The sequence below is a fragment of the Rhinolophus sinicus genome, chromosome 14, assembly GCF_057876585.1.
Source record: "Rhinolophus sinicus isolate RSI-liver-muscle chromosome 14, RSI-T2T, whole genome shotgun sequence".
NCBI classification, from domain to species: domain Eukaryota; kingdom Metazoa; phylum Chordata; class Mammalia; order Chiroptera; family Rhinolophidae; genus Rhinolophus; species Rhinolophus sinicus.
Window position 1 is genome coordinate 100,820,461 of NC_142514.1, and position 20,799 is coordinate 100,841,259.

At 43.8% G+C, this 20,799-nt stretch overlaps 2 protein-coding genes and 2 pseudogenes across 4 annotated transcripts in view; 1 reads left to right on the forward strand and 3 right to left on the reverse strand.

Annotated features, from left to right (window-relative positions):
• The window catches only part of CBL (Cbl proto-oncogene), an 87,402-nt gene extending 79,451 nt beyond the window's left edge, over positions 1-7,951 (reverse strand). The window contains exon 1 of one of the 2 annotated variants that reach the window (XM_019716331.3): positions 7,412-7,951. In XM_019716331.3, the coding sequence (XP_019571890.2) occupies positions 7,412-7,603 (192 nt within the window). In that variant the 5' untranslated portion in view covers positions 7,604-7,951. The remainder of the gene's footprint in view (positions 1-7,411) is intronic. The other variant, XM_074335333.2, reaches the window with a different exon arrangement.
• A 4,273-nt stretch (positions 7,952-12,224) lies between these two features.
• On the forward strand, positions 12,225-16,393 carry DRC12 (dynein regulatory complex subunit 12 homolog). Of its 2 annotated transcripts, XM_019716252.2 has the most exons (7): positions 12,225-12,350; positions 12,666-12,741; positions 13,188-13,253; positions 13,643-13,762; positions 14,288-14,380; positions 15,782-15,912; positions 16,200-16,393. In XM_019716252.2, exons 1-7 carry the CDS (start codon positions 12,297-12,299, stop codon positions 16,326-16,328), a joined length of 669 nt encoding a protein of 222 aa, XP_019571811.2. In that variant the 5' UTR covers positions 12,225-12,296; the 3' UTR covers positions 16,329-16,393. The 2 variants fall into 2 exon arrangements, with proteins under 2 accessions (XP_019571811.2, XP_074193217.1); XM_074337116.1 differs by lacking the exon at positions 14,288-14,380.
• Positions 16,394-17,143: 750 nt separating this feature from the next.
• LOC109437203 (elongation factor 1-alpha 1 pseudogene) lies at positions 17,144-18,527 on the reverse strand (annotated as a pseudogene).
• Positions 18,528-18,676: 149 nt separating this feature from the next.
• Positions 18,677-20,530, reverse strand: LOC148755769 (elongation factor 1-alpha 1 pseudogene; annotated as a pseudogene).
• Between the last annotated feature and the right edge of the window lie 269 nt (positions 20,531-20,799).

Consider the following 20,799-nt stretch of genomic DNA (forward strand, 5'->3'; position numbering starts at 1 on the left):
CTCTTTACAAGGTTGCCGATTTGATCCCCACATGGGCCACTGTGAGTTGCGCCCTCCACGACTATATTGAAACAGCTACTTGACTTGGAGTTGATGGGTCCTGGAAAAACATACTTAAAATAAAAGTTTTTTAAAAATAAATAAATAAAAGTGTGAGTGTGGGAAGGTGCCAACATAATTTTCACCTAAGGTAACTAGGAATCAGTTACCATATTTAAAATCAACAAGCTAGACAAGGGTTGTGAGTGGAAGCAGATTTTTTGGAGGGCCATGTGCCAATACATATTTCTTAAAACTTTAATGAATGATTCCTTTGACTCTGCACATTTCATTTCTAGGAGTTTATTCTAAAAACAAAACATGTAGAAACTGCATAATGGATAGTCACTGAAGCATAGTTTCTAATAGTAAAATTAAAAAGTAACCTAGAAGATTATCGATATGAATATATTAAGTGTATATATACATATATCCATATTATAAAATCTTATACAGTCCTTAAAAAAAAATTCAGGAAGACCTATAAGTGGTATTAACATGAAAAAATCTCTAATGTAGCAAACTTTTAAAAAGAAAAAATTCTAGAACCAATTTTATTTTTAAAATCTCACTTTTGATTAACAATTTTTCTTATTTTATAAGTATGTATTACTTTTAAAAAGTAAAAATAACTGAAATCTTAAACAGAAATAGGATACTTTATTGCCATTACTTAAAACAAAACAAAAAATCCAAAAAAAAAAACCCTGTCAAGCTTCTCTAAAGTAAAAGCAGCTGCCATGTGGAGCCTTGCTATGTCAAGTGTGATCCCCGGGCAACTGCACTGACTTCACCTGGGAGCTGGTCAGGAATGCAGAATCTCAGATTCCACCCCAGATCTACTCAGACTGTACATTTTAAATCCCTGATGATCTGAATTCATGTTGAAGTCTGATAAGCACTGGTTTATAAGAAATCACTTTAACAAAGTTTGAATACCAGTTCAAGAGCCACATAAGAAAAGAAAGTATTAGCTGGGTGACTTAGACATATTATTTAATCTCTCTGAATCTCAGTTTCATTCTCATAAGACACATTATTTGAGATTTTTGATGTATCAGCAGATGTGAAATTGTAAACTGCTCTACAATACTGTAAGAAATGAGTAGAACTTAGTTATCAGTCTTAGTAAATGCTAAAAAGTCAACAACTTAACCAAGTCAATAAATCTTTCAAGGGCAATGCTGTCCATCCAACCTTCTCAGAGCCACTTAGGGAAAAGGACAGGACTGGAGGGATGGACCCCAAACTGTAGACAGTAGTTACCGCTGAAGAGGGTAACCATTTTGGGGTATGAGAGTAAAAGCAGACTTTTACATTTTGTTCTATTTATTTTATGATTCATATATATATATATATATATATATATATATATATATATGTATATATATATATATATATATATATTTTTTTTTTTTTTTTTTTTTTTTTTTTAAACAAAGAGTGCTACACTAATGTCCTGCTATTCAAAGTGAGTCTAAGAAAGAAGGCAGGATTTAGGATCTCATGCCACTCACTGAAGTACCAGTGAGTTGGCCTAATTTTAAGACTTCTCCATAGCTGATCCCAGAGCCAGAGGGAAGGGAACAGTCAGTGGTGGTTATAAGAAGGTGCCCAAGCAGCAGTCTACTAAGCAAGACTCACCATCCATCCCAAAAGCTGCCGAGAGAAGACCCAGAGTCACTCTGATTTCTTCTGAGGAAACGATGGGAGCTTCCATGGCAGAAGCACTGCATCTCCCCAGGGCTTGGATCCCCAGAGGGTGTGCACCACCAATGCCATCATAAGCACCCCTTTCCCCTCCTCTTTTTGGAAGCTGTTGCAGGAAAGAACATTGTGGGGACAGAGCTGAGCTGGCTTCCAGTGCTCCTGGTTGACTACTCCCACCTATTTCCTTCCAGCACAAAATGTGCTAATCATAAAAACATTTCACAATGACTTCCTTGTTACAATCCCCCTCTTCTAACAAACCTAATGTAGATCAGAACTAACCATTTCATTGGAAAATGTGGTTGAAGTTTAGGCTCAGTTTCCAAACTAATACTTAGTCCATTTTTTCTTTTAATGTTCTTGATTAGTCATTAGAGAAATAATTTTTTATTGTGTAAACATTATTGTATGTTTGACTATAATAGGAACTCTGCTGAAAGTGAAGAGTCAGGGGCTAATGTGTTCATGACTTATCAGGTTCATTACATGTATACTGCTGACTAACAACATACTAAAAACAGGTTTTGCTATATAGCAAAAGTCACCAAAAACTTCAACTAAAGTCACAAACTGAATATAGCAGATTATCTTCTTCCCTTGACCTAATGGTACTTTTATTCTATATACTTTCAAAATTTCTATTAACGTCAATTGAGTTCATGTTTCATAAGGAATTATGAAGAATTTTACATCCTTTGGGGGATTCTTAATAGGCATAAAAACAGCACTTCACATTTTACAATGACTATATATTATCTTTATAAACAAAAAGGGTAAAATTACTTTTAGTAAATGTTACTTCAATTAGGTACGAAAAATACAATAATAAAAAATAAAAAGATTCCCTACCCGATCCCCCTAATTAATTATATAGAAAATGAGAGAATATGTTTTGATCCCACTTCACTTTGGTAAATGTTTGCACTTTACTCAGCAAGTACTATTTATTAAGCACAGGAACTGAAATTAGACAAAGTCTTGGTCCTGAGGAGCTCTAGTGGGGGAAGAGAGAGACGAAATAAAAAACATAAATGTGGGCCAGCCCAGTGGCTCAGGCAGTTGGAGCTCCATGCTGCTAACGCCAAAGGCTGCCGGTTCGATTCCCACATGGGCCAGTGGGCTCTCAACCACAAGGTTGCCTGTTCAACTCCTCGAGTCCTGCAAGGGTTGGTGGGCTGCGCCCCCTGCAACTAGCAACAGCAACTGGACCTGGAGCTGAGCTGCGCCCTCCACAACTAAGACTGAAAGGACAACTTGAAGCTGAACAGTACCCTCCACAACTAAGATTGAAAGGACAACAACTTGACTTGGAAAAAACACCTGGAAGTACACACTATTCCCCAATAAAAGTCCTGTTCCCCTTCCCCAATAAAATCTTAAAAAAATAAAGTATAAGTTTCCACCATTTATTAAAATATATATATACATATATATATCTCTGATAGCATATATATATATATATATATATATATATATATATATATATATATATAAATGCTATCAGATAACGAATTAAGTGTAATGGGAAAATAATGTGTACAAGCCTCTATGATCATCATGCAAAATAACCAGTATACGTAATTTGAAAAGACACAAACCCTTAACTTAAAAGTAGATAACAGATATTTCACTAAATGGTACTAGTTAAACACTATCTTAATATCATTCATTCTACCTTGCTTGAGTGTGTGAATGGCAGGTGTGTATGTGGGTATGTGTGTAATGCTGTTGTATACCTACATAGGTCACTTTCTGAATAAATGACTTTTGTTACTGAGACTTTGTTGCATATATCTGAGCAGGTACTGTATGGAGAAAACAACTAAACCTTCGGAGTCAGGTAATCCTGGATTCCAAGTCAGTCTCCGCTATTAACTAAATTACATAAACTCTCTGAGCCTACCTTCTTCTATAAAACAAGGATGATACCACCTAAGGGCTACTGAAAGAAGTCAGTCAATTTAATGTAATTAATATTGATTCCCACCCCATACTTTTCCTTTCAGTAATTCCTTTGGGGCACACAAAGCAATTTAACAAGTATGTACAAAGCACTTAGTATTGTGTAAGACCTCAAGACCGAACACTGCAGGAGATAAACTGATTATAGTTGCTGTCCTCATGGAGTTTACAATCTTGAGAGGTTAAGATAAACAGAAGAAATATGTACACAATGTTTCAACTTAAGAGGCCCCTTATCACTTTGTACATACTTACATAGTCAGTTATCACTATTATGTAATCTCCAGCAGTATAAGAATTTACACCTGGTACTATGCTTGGGATTTAGTGAGTGTGCAAACATAGGAAGAAAGGTAAGAAGAAAGTAATCCAGTGAAATATACTGATTCATAAATTCTATTAAGTGCATCTTACGCTAAAATGTAGGAAGTTAACTCAAGGTGCCTTTGGGCGGGAATGGGGCAGATAGTGTAAAAAGGAGGTAAGTGGCAAAAGGAAGAAGGATCATCTTCTGAAAACAGTTTTTTGAACTCATGCTTTAAGGGGAAGCATTTTCCAATAAATTATATCCCATTAAAAAAACCAACACCTTAATGTTTTAATGATGCAAGCTAATTTAAAATAAAAACATAGTATAGACCTAAAACACTGCCAGCATGATGCTATACTTCAGAAATGAGAAAACTACTGCCTGCAGTTGTTTTTTTTTGTACACCTGCAAGCTAAGAATGGTTTTTACATTTTTAATGTGCTGTAAAAACAACAAAGAATATAGCACTGAGTACGTGGCCAGCAAAGTCTAAAATACTTACTATCTGTTCCTTGGCAAAAGTTTTCCACCTCCATCTCTACTTCATAATGGAATTTTGAGTCTCTCATTAAACTAAATACCTTAATTCTTGTAAATTTACATTTACATTAATTTATATGATTTCTCTCTCCGCCTCCTACCCAGTTGTCTCTTAACTTACTAGTCACTATCTTCATATACATTTACACAAATTTTAATTACAATATACTGGGATATTTAAAAAAAGAAACTAGGGGCTGAGCACGTCTTAATAACAAGTGTTCTAACACAAGCATTTTTCCAACGAGTTTAAATTCCACAACAGATTAGTAAATTGAGCCTATGAATGGATTAGTAAATTAGGCCTATGTTGACCAGAATCCATGACTCATACCAACTTCTCCATCTGCATACATTCAATATTGCAGGATCAGTCAATAAACTGATTAATAACAGACTGGAATAATATTCATCTAGCTTCAATACCAAGTATAAAACAGGTATGAAATGGTGACTTAGAGCTAAGTTCAATAAATGTGTGAAAACATTTGTGGATTTAACGGTAAGTTCTTCACCACTTATACCACATGAAGTCAAGTAGGGTTAGTGACACATTTAAGACTTTCAACAATAAAAACAGTGAAAAAAGAGAACATCTATGCTTAAAACATCAAGAGTAAGAGACTATGTCTGTGCAATGTAACAACACTACGGAAGTAATGTTTATTCAGAAAATCTGGAAAGCAGTAGTAATGAACCTATCAGACTCATACAACAGAAAGAAGAACTAAGTTTTCATTTCAGCCCAACTAGTAATATGTGACATGGAGCATAGAGAGTATTAAAAATTATCTTCCAAGACAAGCAACAAAGAAAAAAATCCCTCTCCCCATACGAGAATAGAAAAGTTAGCCTACTTTCCTTGAAACTAGCTAGCAACATCTCAAAAGCATTTTCATTCAAAACTGAATCCTCTTTATTCTTCCCAAATAATTAAACATTCTGCAGAAGAAATAAAAATTCAACACACATACTTTAAAGACATGAAGGAGTAAGATTCAGGGAGGGATCTGAATTGGACTACCTAACAGAGGCTCCAAAGTTTGACATAAAGTTTATTATTTTTAAGGAGAAGTCTCTAATCAATACAATTTTAATAAACTGCATAAGCATGTTTTATATGAGAAACTAACTAGAAATGCAAATTTGTTTTCTATTCCAGGAGAACCTTCTTGTCCTAACTGTAAATCCCTAAATTGCAAACCCACAAACTTCAGATTTTGAACACATTCGATTTTTTAAAAAAGATGTCAAAGCATTTAAAGTTCCCTTTACAAGTCTAACTTTCTGTAATAGTTTTATTACAATTTCTAATAATGAAATGACAACACCAATATAATCAACATACAAATACTTGCATCATTAATTACAATACCAATAATTTCACATGAGAAAAGCCAGCTCTGAAAAAAGTGGCTCTGAAACCACTGGTATGCACTACAGAAGTGTTAACTCACACGCAGGACTTATGAAGCATTTATATAGTACCTTGATTATTTGCCAAGTGCTTCATAATCATTTTCATTAGCAGTTGCTAATCCAAAACAATCCATGAAGAACTTGACAGAACAGGAAGCTTGGACCAGAGAGTATCCCCAAAAACCAATTTTACTCTGGAGGCAATAACACCATTCTCTTACAATATGCCAAATACTTCCTAATCACTTTTCATCCGCAGTATGAATTTTCCAAGAATAAGTTATTAATTAATAAGGTGAAAAATATCAAGGAAATACTGTTTTGAATCTCTGGAACAAATTGTTAGACTCCTTAAACACTTTTAAGTACTTGCAACTAACTACTATATTTCATGATATAGACACAACTACCTACAAAGAAGTAAAATTCATCCAAGTGCCAAACTTAAAGTGGCTAAATATACAGGCGTTATTTTTCACACTTGCTTAAAAAAAAATTTTTTTTTTTAAAGTAATCAAAGAAGCTAGATCTCATCCAAGCTTAAAGTCAGATCCTGTAATAAGGAGGCAGGTCTGCTACAAAAAGTAGAACCCAGCTAAAAGCAGTGTGTTACTCTAAGGAGGAAGTTCTGGAAGAAGTAAGAATCTGCTGCTTAGCATGCTCAGTCAATACATCTTTCCGAAGATAATGGTTCTAACCAGAACTTGTGGTTTAATCAGTGCATATCTGAGCACCAGCAATGGATCACATCCAATGTTTTGGAGGATATAAACTTGGGCTAGTGCTACGTAGATGTGAAGCAAAGCTCCTTCCTTGATCCATTTAAACATCCCTATTTCTTTTATCTTGGTGTTACGTTAATGAGAAAAAAACTGAACGATCACCCAGAGCACAGTTTGCCTGCGGAGTGGTCCTGACCCCGGGCCTTTCTATCAGAACCCCAAAACGTGATTCAGTTCACTAGTCAGAGCTCGGCTCCTCAAACAGCTAACAGCCCTAGCCGGTAAATCAAACACTCTTCCTCATCCCCTGCCTCCTATCTCCTGGGGCCAATTCCGTGACCCACATCCCTATGCCCTGCACAGAGCCCCAAACTCCGCAAACCCCTTCAAACTTCCGCCCGGGTGACTTCCCAGTTAACCTTCACCCCAGCCCCCACCCCATCTTTGTCTCGCTACCCTAAACGCACCACCTCAATGTTCCCCCACTCCCAACCGCCGCAGCCCTTCCCCCACCGCCGATTCCCATCTTCCCGGTGTCTTCCCCACCCCCACAGCCCCCACCCCTCAGCCCCGTCACCCCAGCTCCTCTCCTCCCCAACCTCGCATGACACGTCCCCTCCCCCAGCTTCCTCTGTCCCTTCCTTCCCCTCCCTCGGCCCCTCCGCCCACGCCCACCCCTGCTCCCGCGGATCCTTCGCAGGCCTTTCACCTTGTCCATGAGCTTCCAGCACTTCTCCACCATCTTCTTGTCCACGGTCCCCGGCGGGTGGGGGCTGAGGTGGTGGTGGTGGTGGTGCGGCTGGAAGGCGTCCTTCATGAGCCCGATCAGGCCGCCCGAGCCCGAGCCCCCGGAGCCACCGCCGCCCCCGGCGCCAGAGCTCTTTTTCACATTGCCGGCCATGGCCCGGTGGAGCGTTGGGGGTCCAGCCGCGTCCGCCCGCTCCGCTCCGCTGCAAGCGAGGTGAAGGAGGGGCCTCACCCAGCCACCGCCACCGCCGCCGGCTGTCGGGGCGGAGGGAGGGGCGGCCGCCAGGAGGGGAGTGGGCGGTGCCGGGAGCGCGGATCCGCGCGGGCGCGCCCCTTCTGAGAATAAGAGCCGGATGACAGGAGGAGCGCACCAACCTTGGGAAAGCGGGCTGCCTAGTCCCCACCGGGTAGCGACCCCTCCTGTGCTACTCCCACCAAAGCTACAATCTCCCGGAGAGCCGCGGCCAAGTTTCCGCGCCGCTTTCCCCCGCCCCTACCTTCGTGGGCGGGCCGGGGCGGGGCCGGGCGGAACCTTCGCGCCTGCGCCCTCTGCTGGAGAAACGGGGCGATGAAGGGGCGGATCTAACGTGGAGTCTGCGCACAAGGCAGAAGCCGAGCCCTCCATGTTTCTTGTGGGCTTTAGGTTGGCCCTCGAGTGGGTCGTTGGATTATTTAATACAGGTAGCTATAAAAAGAATCTTAACATCAAGTCTTTTCCTTACTCCTGACAAAGGAGGAAATTGAGCTTAAAGTTATTTTCTTCCTCACATTGTGGGAGTAAAAGGGAAGTTATTTCCCTACCACCTGGTGTTTTAAACTCCCCATTAAGTCTGGACCAAGGACAGGAATGTGAATGCGCAGGTTGTTCAAACCTGATGAGACCCCAGAAAGGATTGAGACACTCGGGGTGTGAGCTCTTCTTCCAGGCCCTTTGACCTTTGAAAACAAAACACTTCCCCCTTTTTAGGCTTCAGAACACTAGTTCCTTTTCTGGGAATTGAATATGTACTTAAGATTCTCCTGGGGGCAGATGGGTGGCTCAGTTGGTTAGAGTGTGAGCTCTGGGGAACAGGGCTGCCGGTTTGATTCCCACGTGGGCCAGCGAGCTGTGCCCTCTGTAGCTAGAATGAAGACAAGGCGTAGGGGCGGCTGGATGGCTCAGTTGGGTGGAGTGTGTGCTCTCGTGCTCTCGGCAAGTTGGACTCCCGCAAGGGATGGTGGGCTGCACCCCCTGCAACTAAGATTGAACAACGGCAACTGGACTTGGAGTGGAGATGCGCCCTCCACAACTAAGATTGAAAGGACAACTTGACTTGGAAAAAGTCCTGGAAGTACACAGTGTTCCCCGATAAAGTCCTGTTCCCCTTCCCCAATAAAATATTTTTTTTTAAATTTTAAAAGATTCTCCTGCTCAGTGCATTGCACCGCAGGCCAGGCACCACCCGCATCAGACCCTGACCACAGAAACAGCTGTGAGCCCTGGCCAGAGGAGTACTCCATTGCTCACACGGAGCTGAATGCAGTTCCCAGTCGCTTCCACTTCTCTAATCGAAGAGTTCCGTTGGAAGAACTTTGAAAAAAGGAACTTCCCTCTGAAAGGAGGAAGTGCCCTGCCCTACTTTGCTAATTCTGAGCCTCAGCTTTGGGAGCCTGCAGGCCCTGGTGTGTCAATAAACACCCAGTAGGACCTTCGATCCCCCCACAAAGCCCTTGACTGATTAGGGAATTAAGCTTATCAAGTAATCCTGTAAAAATATGTGTGAACTCAAGGGCCCTTCAGCCAGACATCCTGGTTTTGCAATTCAGTGGCCTTTACGATTGATTATGGAGTAAATATTATCATTTCCTATCAGTAGAATTTCCTTTGATCAGTTCCTACCTAGAGTTATGACACTCTCCCAGGGGAAAATATAGGCAAAGCTCTTAGATAATGGTCAAAACTTAACATCCCTAGTGCCACTGCCCTAGTTTCAGGCCCTCCTTTTCTCTCCCCTGGTCTATTGAAACCTTTTCCTCACTGGTTGTCCTGCTGTCTCCACTCTATCCTGGCACCAGACTAGTCAGCATCACAACAAAAACTTTAAATACTCCCCATTCCTCCTGAATGAAGTCAAGAATCATGATCTAATTCCAAACTACCTTGCAGTTTTATACTATTCCAATACATAAATCCTATGCTGGGTGTCTCACCAAGTCACAAAATACCACAATTCTTTTTTTCATAACTATTACTCAGAGCATTTTCTGTGTCCTAAAGTGTGCTACTAAAATCCAATCCACTCTTCAAAACTCAACCCAAATATTATCCTCCTCACCAGACACTCCAGCTAGAAATAATCCTTCCCTCCTCTAAATTTCAATAACCATTTATTTTTCACACCTACCACACATTAATTTACGCTACAGTGTCTTATCAACTTCTGTCTTCCACAGTACCTAGTAGCACCGTATAGGTACACAAAGGTATTTCTTCCCCTCATAATCAAATCCTAGACTTAATCGAGTATAGGTAAGAAATTAACCCTTGGAACTGAGCTTGTCTAGATCATCTACACATCTTTGGCATGGCTTAAGGCTTCCAATTTGTATTATCTTCAGTATAGTCTGTGTAGAGTGGAATTGTATAATTTGCACTTTGTTTCTGCTGCAGTAAGCCATATTCCTTTTAATATACAATGACCTATCTCTCACATCTGAATAAAGCGTAGAGAGTGATCCTTCTCTTCTCTCTCTCTTCAAAATTCACAGATGTGAGCCTATTCAAAGGAAGACAGAGTTCTGCTGAAATGATCTTTCCTATTTTCACCTCTAACCTGAGTTGATTAAAAAAAAAGAAGGAAAGATTGACCTTTTCTCACAATTTTTACTTGGCTTGTTTTTAAAAATGTACTAGAGATAGGATTGGATTGTTGATCACAATGTCATTCTCATTCCTGAGTTATTCTAGAGCTAACTCAGTTTGTATCACATCATGTGACATGTGGCACTTTTCTTATTCTCTTTCACCTTCACCCCAAACCACATCCTCATTCTGCACCTGAAAGTCAGTTGACTGCACATATTTGAAAAGTATATGCTCTTCTGAGGCATGACATGTTGTTTGTATTCTGTAACCTGTGTCCTCAATATGTCATTCCGTGCATCAGCATAACAGAGATACTAATCATTTCATGGCAAACATCCCCAAACAGACTTCTAGCTGAGGAGAAGAACTAGGACAGGAACCTCTACTGCATTCCTAAGCAGGGAGAGGAGGCTTTGGGGGAAGAATAAACAAAAAACATACTTCAGGATTGGAAGAAAAGTATTCTCCGTGTTTGGAAAATGTGATGGTTATCTCAGGTACAGGAACTGTAAGCACCTCGAAGGACCAGCCTGGTTCTTCTCTTCAATCTGTAAAATGTCCAAAGGATCAAAGAAATATCCTGCAGGTGACAAGTCAACATAAACCAGCCTCTTTTTTAATCTGCCTTATCTCCAAAGGAAGGATTTTTTTATTCCCAGGTCTCATAGCTATTTCTTCAGATCTGCTGTGACAACAGGCAATTGACCAAAAATGTTGAGGGGGACAGAAATAGAGAGAAATAGCTAAAGAAAGAGTCTGCAATTCCCTTAGTCCAAAAGGGGCAGAGTCCCAAAGTTTCTGCTGTTTTCATTCTAGCGAGTAAGGTGCCCAGAGATTCAGGTGGCAGACAGATGGCAAGGCTCCCCATAGCACAGGGTTGGAGGGATGGTGGGGGCTGCCCAACAAGGACAAGTCATCCATCACACTCCCTTCCCCAAAATTTGTTTTTCCAATCACCCATGACTCCAGCAAGATGCTAGGAAGTATCTCCAAGAGGGAGGCACTTCCAACCTTGCCTCATAAATAACGTAAATAGAAAAAATTTAAGAGTCCAGAGGTCAAGCAAGTCCACTAGAGGGAGCCCCAACCAACTCAATACTGCCCAGAGCAAAAGGAGTTTCTCAGCACCTGCCTTAAAAATCAACCACATAAGGGAATAGGGGAAAGAGAGGCAACAAATTAAATCACCATGAGAGAAAATAGCCCTGTAAATACCCAATTAAAACCCAGGCCTTTCAGGATTTACAAAATCAAAAATTTAAAGACAAGGAAACTGAGGCTGAGCAAAGTGAAGTGGTTTGCCCAAGTTTACATAACCAGAGTGGGGACTAGAACTCACAGCTCTTGTCTCCAGTGCCCTTACCTTCTACTTTTGCATCCCTCTAAGTTAGTACCCTAGAGTCCATGGGTCTACCTCTCCTCTGTGTCTCATTTCTCTGAAGTGGGAAACTCTCAACTACATTTTCCAGCATTTCTTTCCCTCACTACCCATAGAATGCCTTCCTGAAGAGGATCTTCAGTTTTAAGCCTAATAGTGTCATTTTGCTCATGAGATCTAGGGATGTAAATTGCCCCCAAATGGCTACAGTCAGTTCTATTTTTCTGTATCAACACAACAGCATTGTTTCAAATGTGTAAATCTGGCATGTGTAAATATGTCATTTGTAAATCTCCAAATTGCAGGCAGTGCTACATGGAAGTGATTGGAAGTGAACCATAGCTAATGGGCTCCAAAGCTCTTTCTCCTCAAACTACACTTGGATTTTGGGATAAGGAAATAATTGGGACCTTGGTATTTTAAGCTTTATATTTAGCCCATTCCACCTTCCTATGAACTCCGTGTTTCCCAGTTGCCTGGACAACATGCAGTCTCTGGAAACCCAACTTTCCAGTTCTCAGTCCTGCCCCCAAAGGAAATTTGCCACCCCGGATTGGCTCCCAGAATCCAATCTCCTCCTCAGGCTCCTAGCTGGTTGGGCCTTTTCTCTGCCCCTCCCCATGAATGGGTCACTCCACAGGGAGACAGACACAACAGAGGCAAGAGGGAGTCCTACAGGTAGGAAGAGTCAGGGTAAGGATGATGGGAAGAGGGAAGCGACAAGATACTGAGATTTTTTTTCTCCAAAAGAGAATTGAGAGAAGTGATTTCTGCACATAGAGATTCATTGATAGGCAGAAACAGCTCCATCCTCTCTACTGACCCCAGCCTTGCCTAAGGTTCCAAGGAGACCAAGAATGGAAGCTTCTGGAAAGTATAAGAGACAGACTTAGAGACTAGAATTCTAACTCTCCTGGGATTCCTGGTTCAGTCTAGAGATCAGGAAAGCCTCCCCATGTCCAGACCTAAACACAAGTCCCCTCTCTCCCCCAGGACCGCAAGGAGATGCCACCTAAGACCAAAGAAAAAAGGATGAAAGCTGAGGCACAGAAGAAGAAAAGGAATGCAGGTACTGGAGAGTCAGCGTGGGTGGAGGTGGGTATCCCCTGTTTCTCCATGCTCTGGCTCAGAGACCAAACAGAGGTGCTCGAGAGAATTCAGCCCTCTGCATGACACAATGGAGCTTTCTTGACCCTCTCCCTTCATCTCCTCGAAACCAGGTTTCATGGAGCTGGGAAAGTGAAAAGTGAGAAAATTGGCACCCACACCTCCCTTGAACCCCTTTTGGCTCCATGCCTTCCTTATATGTTCATTACACATATTTTGAGTACCTACTATATGTTGGATAGTGAGGACACAGTGGTGAACTCAGTAGACTCTGCCATAGAGATCTCTCAGTTAGTGGTCCTCACATCTCCTGCAGGAAGAAAGTCTGGAGTGTGGGATGAGAATGGGAGGGGAGTAAGGAAGGCTGAGACCATGATAAGCTGAGGCTCTGCCAACTTGCCAGGGCAGATGTGGAGACTGAATCCATGCACAGGCTGACACTGTTGGAAATGGAGTTGCTCCGAGACCACTTGGGTAAGAAAGATGGAAGCTCTGGGGGCAATAGAGGTGGGCCAATCAGTCATTTCTGTATCTTTGGGGGCTTGGAGGGTTGGAGCTATGGTGAGGGGCTGAGCTGATCTCTAACCATCTCCTAGTAGAAAAAGATTGTCATGAGTTGAGATTGTTAGGAAGGTGTGAGCAGTGAGAGCTGATGAGCCAGAATATAGAGGAAGTTTTGGCTTCTTCATAACGAAGAGCCCATGGGATTCTGGGGCCGGGGGGAGAGGTTACCCAGAATGAGAATGAGAGGCTGGAAGCCTGCCACCAGGTTTCCAGAGGTGGGCAGAGTCTATCAAGCTCATGGGGACTTATTTACTGGGCTCCCCAGTGAGCCCTGAGAGCTGCTCTGGTACTATTCACAGCTCTGTGGAAGGGTGAGGCCCGCCGAGCCAAGGCTTCTGAAGACCAGCTGAAGCTGAGGTTGCAAGGGCTGGAGGCTGAACTGGAGGGGACTCGAAGTGAAGGGAAGGCCATATATGCAGGTGTGTGGTCCGTCAAGTAAGTAGGCAGAAGACAGGGGCCTGGAAGAGGATACCAAGGGGCCAGAGGATGCAAGGAAAGAAATCAGGGAGGACTTCCATCTGCCATGCCTAGTCTCAGCCTTCCCAGCACAGCACAAATCAGGCAGGAACCTGAAAGAAGGAAAGGGAGGCTTCTAGGATTCCAGGCAGGGACCTCCCAGGACGCCTGATGCCATGTTGTTGATGCTTTGTGGGTTACAAAATGCAGCCATGGCCTTGATCTCATTCATCCCACAGGAGTGAATAGGGAGAAGGGCTACAATCCCCATCCTGAGCTGGTATGAGGGAAGGGGGTCTGGTTTCCTAGCTCTTCCCCAGGTTTTCAGGGTCTCCCAGCTTCTCAGAATCACCACAAGAATCAAGAAGGCCTTTGTCCTTCTGTCCCACTTCTGGACCAAGCAGAGCCCTACACACCCCCAACTTCCCTTCTTTTTTCTGCCACTCCATCCCCACGTGGGTCCCTGGCCACCCACGGCCCCACCACAGAGATGAGTCGTCAGTGCCAGGCCCTGCAAGAGGAGATGGAGACCCGCAGCAGGCAGCTGGAGCAAGAAATGAGGGGCCTTCAGGAGCAGCTAGGTAGGCTCCCCACCCTCTGAGGCCTTTCTCTCTGAGGATCACTGAGGAGGTCCCGCCTGAAGGGGTGAACTGAAGATGGGCCTTCTCTAGAAGACTGCAATCTAGGCTCTATATCACTTTCTCCACTGACTATCCCACCACTGAGGATTGAAACAGAGGGGTCAGAATGGCAAAAATATTAAGTTATCTTAAGATTGAAAAAAGGTCTTAAGTAAAGAAGTCTCTCACCCATTTCCCCTTCTCAATAGTCTCTCCAAATCCAGTTCTTCCTCCCCACCACTGCCATGTCTCTCATAGGCAAAACATATTCCCTTTTAGTTTAACTAATTTTTACAACCAAACTAAGAGAAAATGTTTGACTTCCTTCCTTCCATATCTTCAAGGCCTTGGGCATAATAGACCCTAAATAACTATTTGTTAAATAAGTGAATAAACCTTCCAAATAAACAAATATATATATGTGTGTGTGTGTGTGTGTGTGTGTGTGTGTGTGTGTGTGTGTGTGTGTGTATGTATATGTATACATATACATATATATATATGTCAGGAAGTTTTCGCTTTTTTCATTCTTGGTTACAGGATAGAACTGAAATATTTTAGCAGGGCAATTGGGTGGCTCAGTTGGTTAGAGCGCGAGCTCTGAACAACGGGGCTGCCGGTTCAATTCCCACACGGGCCAGCGAGCTGCACCCTCCGTAACTAGAATGAAGACAAGGAGCTACAGATGAGCTGAGCTGAGCTCCCGGTTCAACTCCTGCAAGGGATGGTGGGCGCTGCAGCTGAGCTCCCAGGTGGCCAGATGGCTGTTGGTTGGAGGAAAAACACACTATTCCCCAATAAAGTCCTGGGGGGGAAAAAAAGATATTTTAGCACAGCACACAAGATTTCTTTCACAATATTGGCTTCAAAGTTTTCTTATCCTAAAATAGCTTTAGTTTAGCTACAGATATCTAAGAGTTGCTTATCCGCCATGCATACACTGAGTTCATTTCCTAATGTTTGCATTATCTCAAATTTAAATGAAAGCAATGCTTATTGAGCACCTCCTATATACTTGGTGCTTTCCCATACATTATCCCATATAACTCTTACAAAAAGCCTATGAAATAGTGACATTCTCTCTTTAAAGATGAAGAGCATGAGGCTCAGAGAAAGACATGCCCAACGTTACAGAGGTAGTAAGTGACAACAAGATTTGGGACCCATATGTCTTGTCCCAAGCCCACTACTCTCTACTTAATGGCACTTGAACTCATTATAGGAACTACGGGAACGTTGATGACTCTGGAGAGTCTGGAATGATTCCACTCAAGTTCCACTTCTTGGGTACCTTTGGAGATTCTGTTCAAGGGTAGAGTGTCACGATTCTGTCCTCTTTCATCCTTCTGCTCCACCTCCCAGAGACATGCCAGAGGAAGGCTGAGGTTGCACAGAGAGAGGCCGAGCAGGCCCTCAGAGAGTGGGACCGGACTCTGGCTCAGCTTCGGACCCAGGTGGCAGACATGGAGGCCAAGTATGAGGAAATCTTACATGTAAGCACCACCCTCTGAAGCCAAGCCATCCCAGTACCCAGCACTCCCTCGTCACCACCCAAACCCCAGCTAGTGTGACAATGACAGATGGGGGTGGGGATAGGGGAAGTGTCTCCACAGAGAACTCTGCTCTATTTTGAGGGAAGACAGCCAGGGGATGAAACCATGTCAACCCACTAATAATACGAACTTTAAGGAAACACTGGCAAGGAAAGCTGACAGACCAACCTGGGGCACCCCTCACCTTGCCCTCTTCCTTCCTGGGGCCTAAAGCTTGGTGTCTGTAGGGGAGCCTGGACTGCCTCTTGGCTAAGCTGAGAGCCATCCAGCCTCAGTGGAAGGTGGCTGTGCTGAGACTCCTCACCAGGCACAAGGAGCAGCTCCGCCAGTTTGGACTCAACCCCCTGGATCTTTGAGGCTGTAAGCATATAGTCTCTGGGGCTCTCTGAGGCCCCAGCAATAAAACTGTCTTGATGTAGAAGTCAACAGAACTGGGGGTTGTGGCTTTTTGGCAAAGATGAGTGTCTCTCGTGGGAACATCTCGGTTCTGGGCTGACCCACTATCCTGAAGACTAAATGATGGGAGAGAAATTTGACCAGGGCTCAACCCTTTTCCTAGAGAAACTGGGTCCCACCCCTTGAGTCTGGGGCCCTTTTGGTCCCTTCAAACTGCCGCCTCCCACCCCCAACCATACAAACACAAGCAGCCAGATTTGTAGGGAAAGGCCACTTCTATAATAGATGAACAGTGATGACGCCCCAGCCTCCATGATCCTAAGGTGTCCAGAGGGAAGGTGTAACTGGTCTCCAAACTCTTGCAATACATTCCAGAGTCCTGGAGTCATACCTAGGGCAAGTTCCAGATGGCTTCAATCCTAGCCGCCCCTATAGCCCACCTGAAAAGGGAAAATTCTAGTTCCCTACTCTACTACAGCAGTCTCACTCTACTACTTTACTTCTGATCACCAAATGTGTAGGGGTTTTCCCCACACCAAGCAATTCTCCAACTCTTCTGTGGACACCAGCTCGGTGACCTATAATTTAACTCAATTCTGACACTATCTACCTGGAGATCCCACAGATTATAAGGACTCAGCCCCAGAAGATGCCAATCTCAAGCCAAGGTTGTCACCTGTGCTTCTGACCCACTGGCTATAAATCAGAGAATCCCACAACCTCCTACTGGGGTTCTATCATTTGCTAGAGCATCTCATAGAACTCAGAGAAACAGTTTACTTCCTCAATTACCGGTTTATTATAAAAAATACAACTCAGGAACAGCCAGATGGAAGAGATGCAGAGGGCAGGGTTTGGGTATGGAAGCTCATTCACACATTCAGTAACTGAACTGGGAAGTTCTCCGAACCTAGTCCTTTGGGGTTTTGTTTTTGTTTGTTTGTTTTTTCAGTATTACTTAAGCCTCATTTATTTTAGGTTCTTTGATAAATACCTCAGTATTTTTTTGTAAATGTGAGAATTCACATTCTAGTAACTGGAAAACTAAAATTTGACATACCAACAAATTTACTCAATATTGATGTAACTATACAAAATTTTATATGGAACATGTGGGCTTTATTACAGAATTTGGCCTTTGTAAACTAGGTTATACATCAACAAAGTTACTCTTTGTCCTAACCTGTTAACTGTTGCACCAACAGACCCCCTTCCATAGCTTTTTATCATGTAAACAGATGATTCCTCCCCTTAAGACAAGGTGAAAAAACCCAAAGTTCCCACCCAGAACATGTTAACTCCAAATGATCAAATTCTAGTTTCAGCAGATGTAACACCAGAAATAGGTTACGGGCAACTCTAAGTCTTACCTAAGTAGTACTATGGGAAGTTCCAGTGACCAAAAGAACACACAGGTTTCTCATTAAACTTTGTTTTAATGGGTCTCAAAGTTCTGTGACAGATTTTTGGTCAAGTTGTTTCCATTAAAAAGTACTGATTTTAAAAACTAATAATTTTAAAACTGCCACACACAAAAAACAAATGGTCCACAAAACATTCTCCTTTCCTTCTGACGGTTTTATGATGCATTGTAATCATTAACCAGTCTTGTACTATTACACTTAAATGGCCAATTGAGACAAACAGTTCTGAGACCGTTCTCCCACCACTGATTAAGACCGGGCTGGCAGGTATTGGGGATAATATTCATTTAGCCTTCTGAGCTTTCTGGGCAGACTTGGTGACCTTGCCAGCTCCAGCTGCCTTCTTGTCCACTGCTTTGATGACACCCACAGTAACTGCCTGTCTCTTGTAATGAACAGCAAAACGGCCAAGAGGAGAGTAGTCAGTGAAGCTCTCAACACACACGGGCTTGCGAGGAACTGTGTCAATGATGGCAGCATCACCAGATTTCAAAAACTTGGGGCCATCTTCTAGCTTTTTCCCTGAAGGACGATCAATCTTCTCCTTTAGCTCAGCAAATTTGCAAGCAATGTGAGCTGTGTGACAACCAAGCACAGGTGCATATCCAACATTGATTTGGCCTGGATGGTTCAGGATACTCACCTGAGCTGTGAAGCCAGTTGCTTTCATTGGTAGGTCATTTTTGCTGTCACCAGCCACACATTGCCACGATGAACATCTTTGACAAACACATTCTTTTTTTTTTTTTTTTTAAGATTTTTTTTTATTGGGGAAGGGGAACAGGACTTTATTGGGGAACAGTGTGTATGTACTTCCAGGACTTTTCCCAACTCAAGTTGTGGTCCTTTCAATCTTAGTTGTGGAGGGCTGTCATGCGGGAGATCCTGTTCGTGACGCCATTTGTCATGCGGGAGATCCTGTTCGTGACGCCATTTGTCATGCAGGGCGGCCTGTGGGGTCTCTGCTCCCGCTCCCCATACAAGAACGCAGGATATGGTGAGGCCAAAAAGGAACACCCACGGAGCCATAGGTAGGGGAGTCATACCACTATATTCTCTCTGGCAGCACTATACTCTCACTGGAGGCTGGATCCACACTGTCCGCAAACCGCCATCCACACTTGCCAGCCTAGCCGCCATCTTCTTGCTAGCCCCCATTCTTTCTCTCTTCTCCTCTCTCCCTCCTAGCACAGCCACAGCAGTTATATTGTGGCCAATGGCTCACTGGTTACAGCTGACGGCCAACTAGCCACAGCTGATGGCCATGCAATCACAGTTGGCCATTTACTACCTGAGCCAGCACCTGTCCACGTGAGGCCGAGAGCCTGGAAACTACTCTCTGGGGCTCCGCCCCCACAAGGGCACAGCTCAGCTCCAGGTCCGGTTGCTGTTGTTAGTTGCAGGGGGCGCAACCCACCATCCCTTGCGGGAGTCGAACCTGCAACCTTGTGGTTGAGAGGACGCGCTCCAACCAACTGAGCCATCCGGGAGCTCAGCCGCAGCTCAGCTCAAGGTACCGTGTTCAATCTTAGTTGCAGGGGGCGCTGCCTGCCATCCCTTGCAGGATTCAAGGAATCAAACTGGCAAACTTGTGGTTGAGAGCCTGCGCTCCAGCCAACTGAGCCATCGGAAGGCAGCTCAGCTCAAGGTGCCATGTTCAATCTTAGTTGCAGGGGGAGGAGCCCACCATCCCTTGCGGGACTCGAGGAGTTGAACTGGCAACCTTGTGGTTGAGAGCCCACTGGCCCATCGAACCGGCAGCCTTTGCAGTTAGGAGCATGGAGCTCCAACTGCCTGAGCCACCAGGCCGGCCATGACAGACACATTCTTGACATTGAAGCCCACATTGTCCCCAGGAAGAGCTTCACTCAAAGCTTCATGGTGCATTTCAACAGACTTTACTTCAGTTGTAACATTGACTGGAGCAAAGGTGACCACCATGTCAGGTCTGACAACACCAGTCTCACAGCCCACAGGGACAGTACCAATACCACTAACTGTAGACATCCCAGAGGGGCAGACGTCAAGGCTTGTCAGTTGGACGAGCTGGTGGCAGAATGCATCCAGAGCTTCAAGCAGTGTGGTCCCACTGGCACTGCCATCTTTATGGGTGACTTCCCACCCCTTGAACCAAGGCATGTTAGCACTTGTCTGCAGCATGTTGTCACCATTCCAACCAGAAATTGGCACAAATGCAACTGTGTCAGGATTGTAGCCAATATTCTTAATGTAGGTGCTGACTTCCTTAATGATTTCCTCATATATCTTCTAGCTGTAAGGCGGCTCAGTGGAATCCATTTTGTTAACACCCACAATTAGTTGTTTCACACCCAGTGTGTAAGCTGGAAGGGCATGCTCACGGGTCTGCCCATTCTTGGAGAGACCTGCTTCAAATTCACCAACACCAGCAGCAACAATCAGGATAGCACAGTAATGTTTTTGATAAAGTCTCTGTGTCCTGGGGAATCAGTGATGGTCACATAATACTTGCTGGTCTCGGATTGCCACAGGGAGATATCAATGGTGATCCCACGCTCATGTTCAACTTTCAGTTTATCCAAGACCCAGGCAGACTTGAAGGAGCCCTTTGCCATCTCAGCAGCCTCCTTCTCAAATTTTTCGATGGTTCTTTAGTCGATCCCACCACGTTTGTAGATCAGATGACCAGTAGTGGTCGACTCGCCAGAGTCTCTGTGTCCAACGACAACGACGTTGATGGGTGTCTTTTCCTTTCCCATTTTGGGTTAGACTCAGCGGTGGTTTTCACTACACCTGTGTTCCGGCGGCAAACTCATTGCAAAAAAGTCTTTGGGGTTTTTATGGAGGCTTCATTACATAAGCACAATTGGTTGGTGATTAATTCAACCTCCAGCTCCTCTCGCCACCCAGGAGGACAGGGGTGGGGTAGGGGTGGAGGTAAGGCTGTAAGTTCCAACCCTCTGATCACATGGTTGGATCCCCTGGCAATCAGCCCAGAATCGTTAGGTGTTTCCAAAAGTCACTCTGA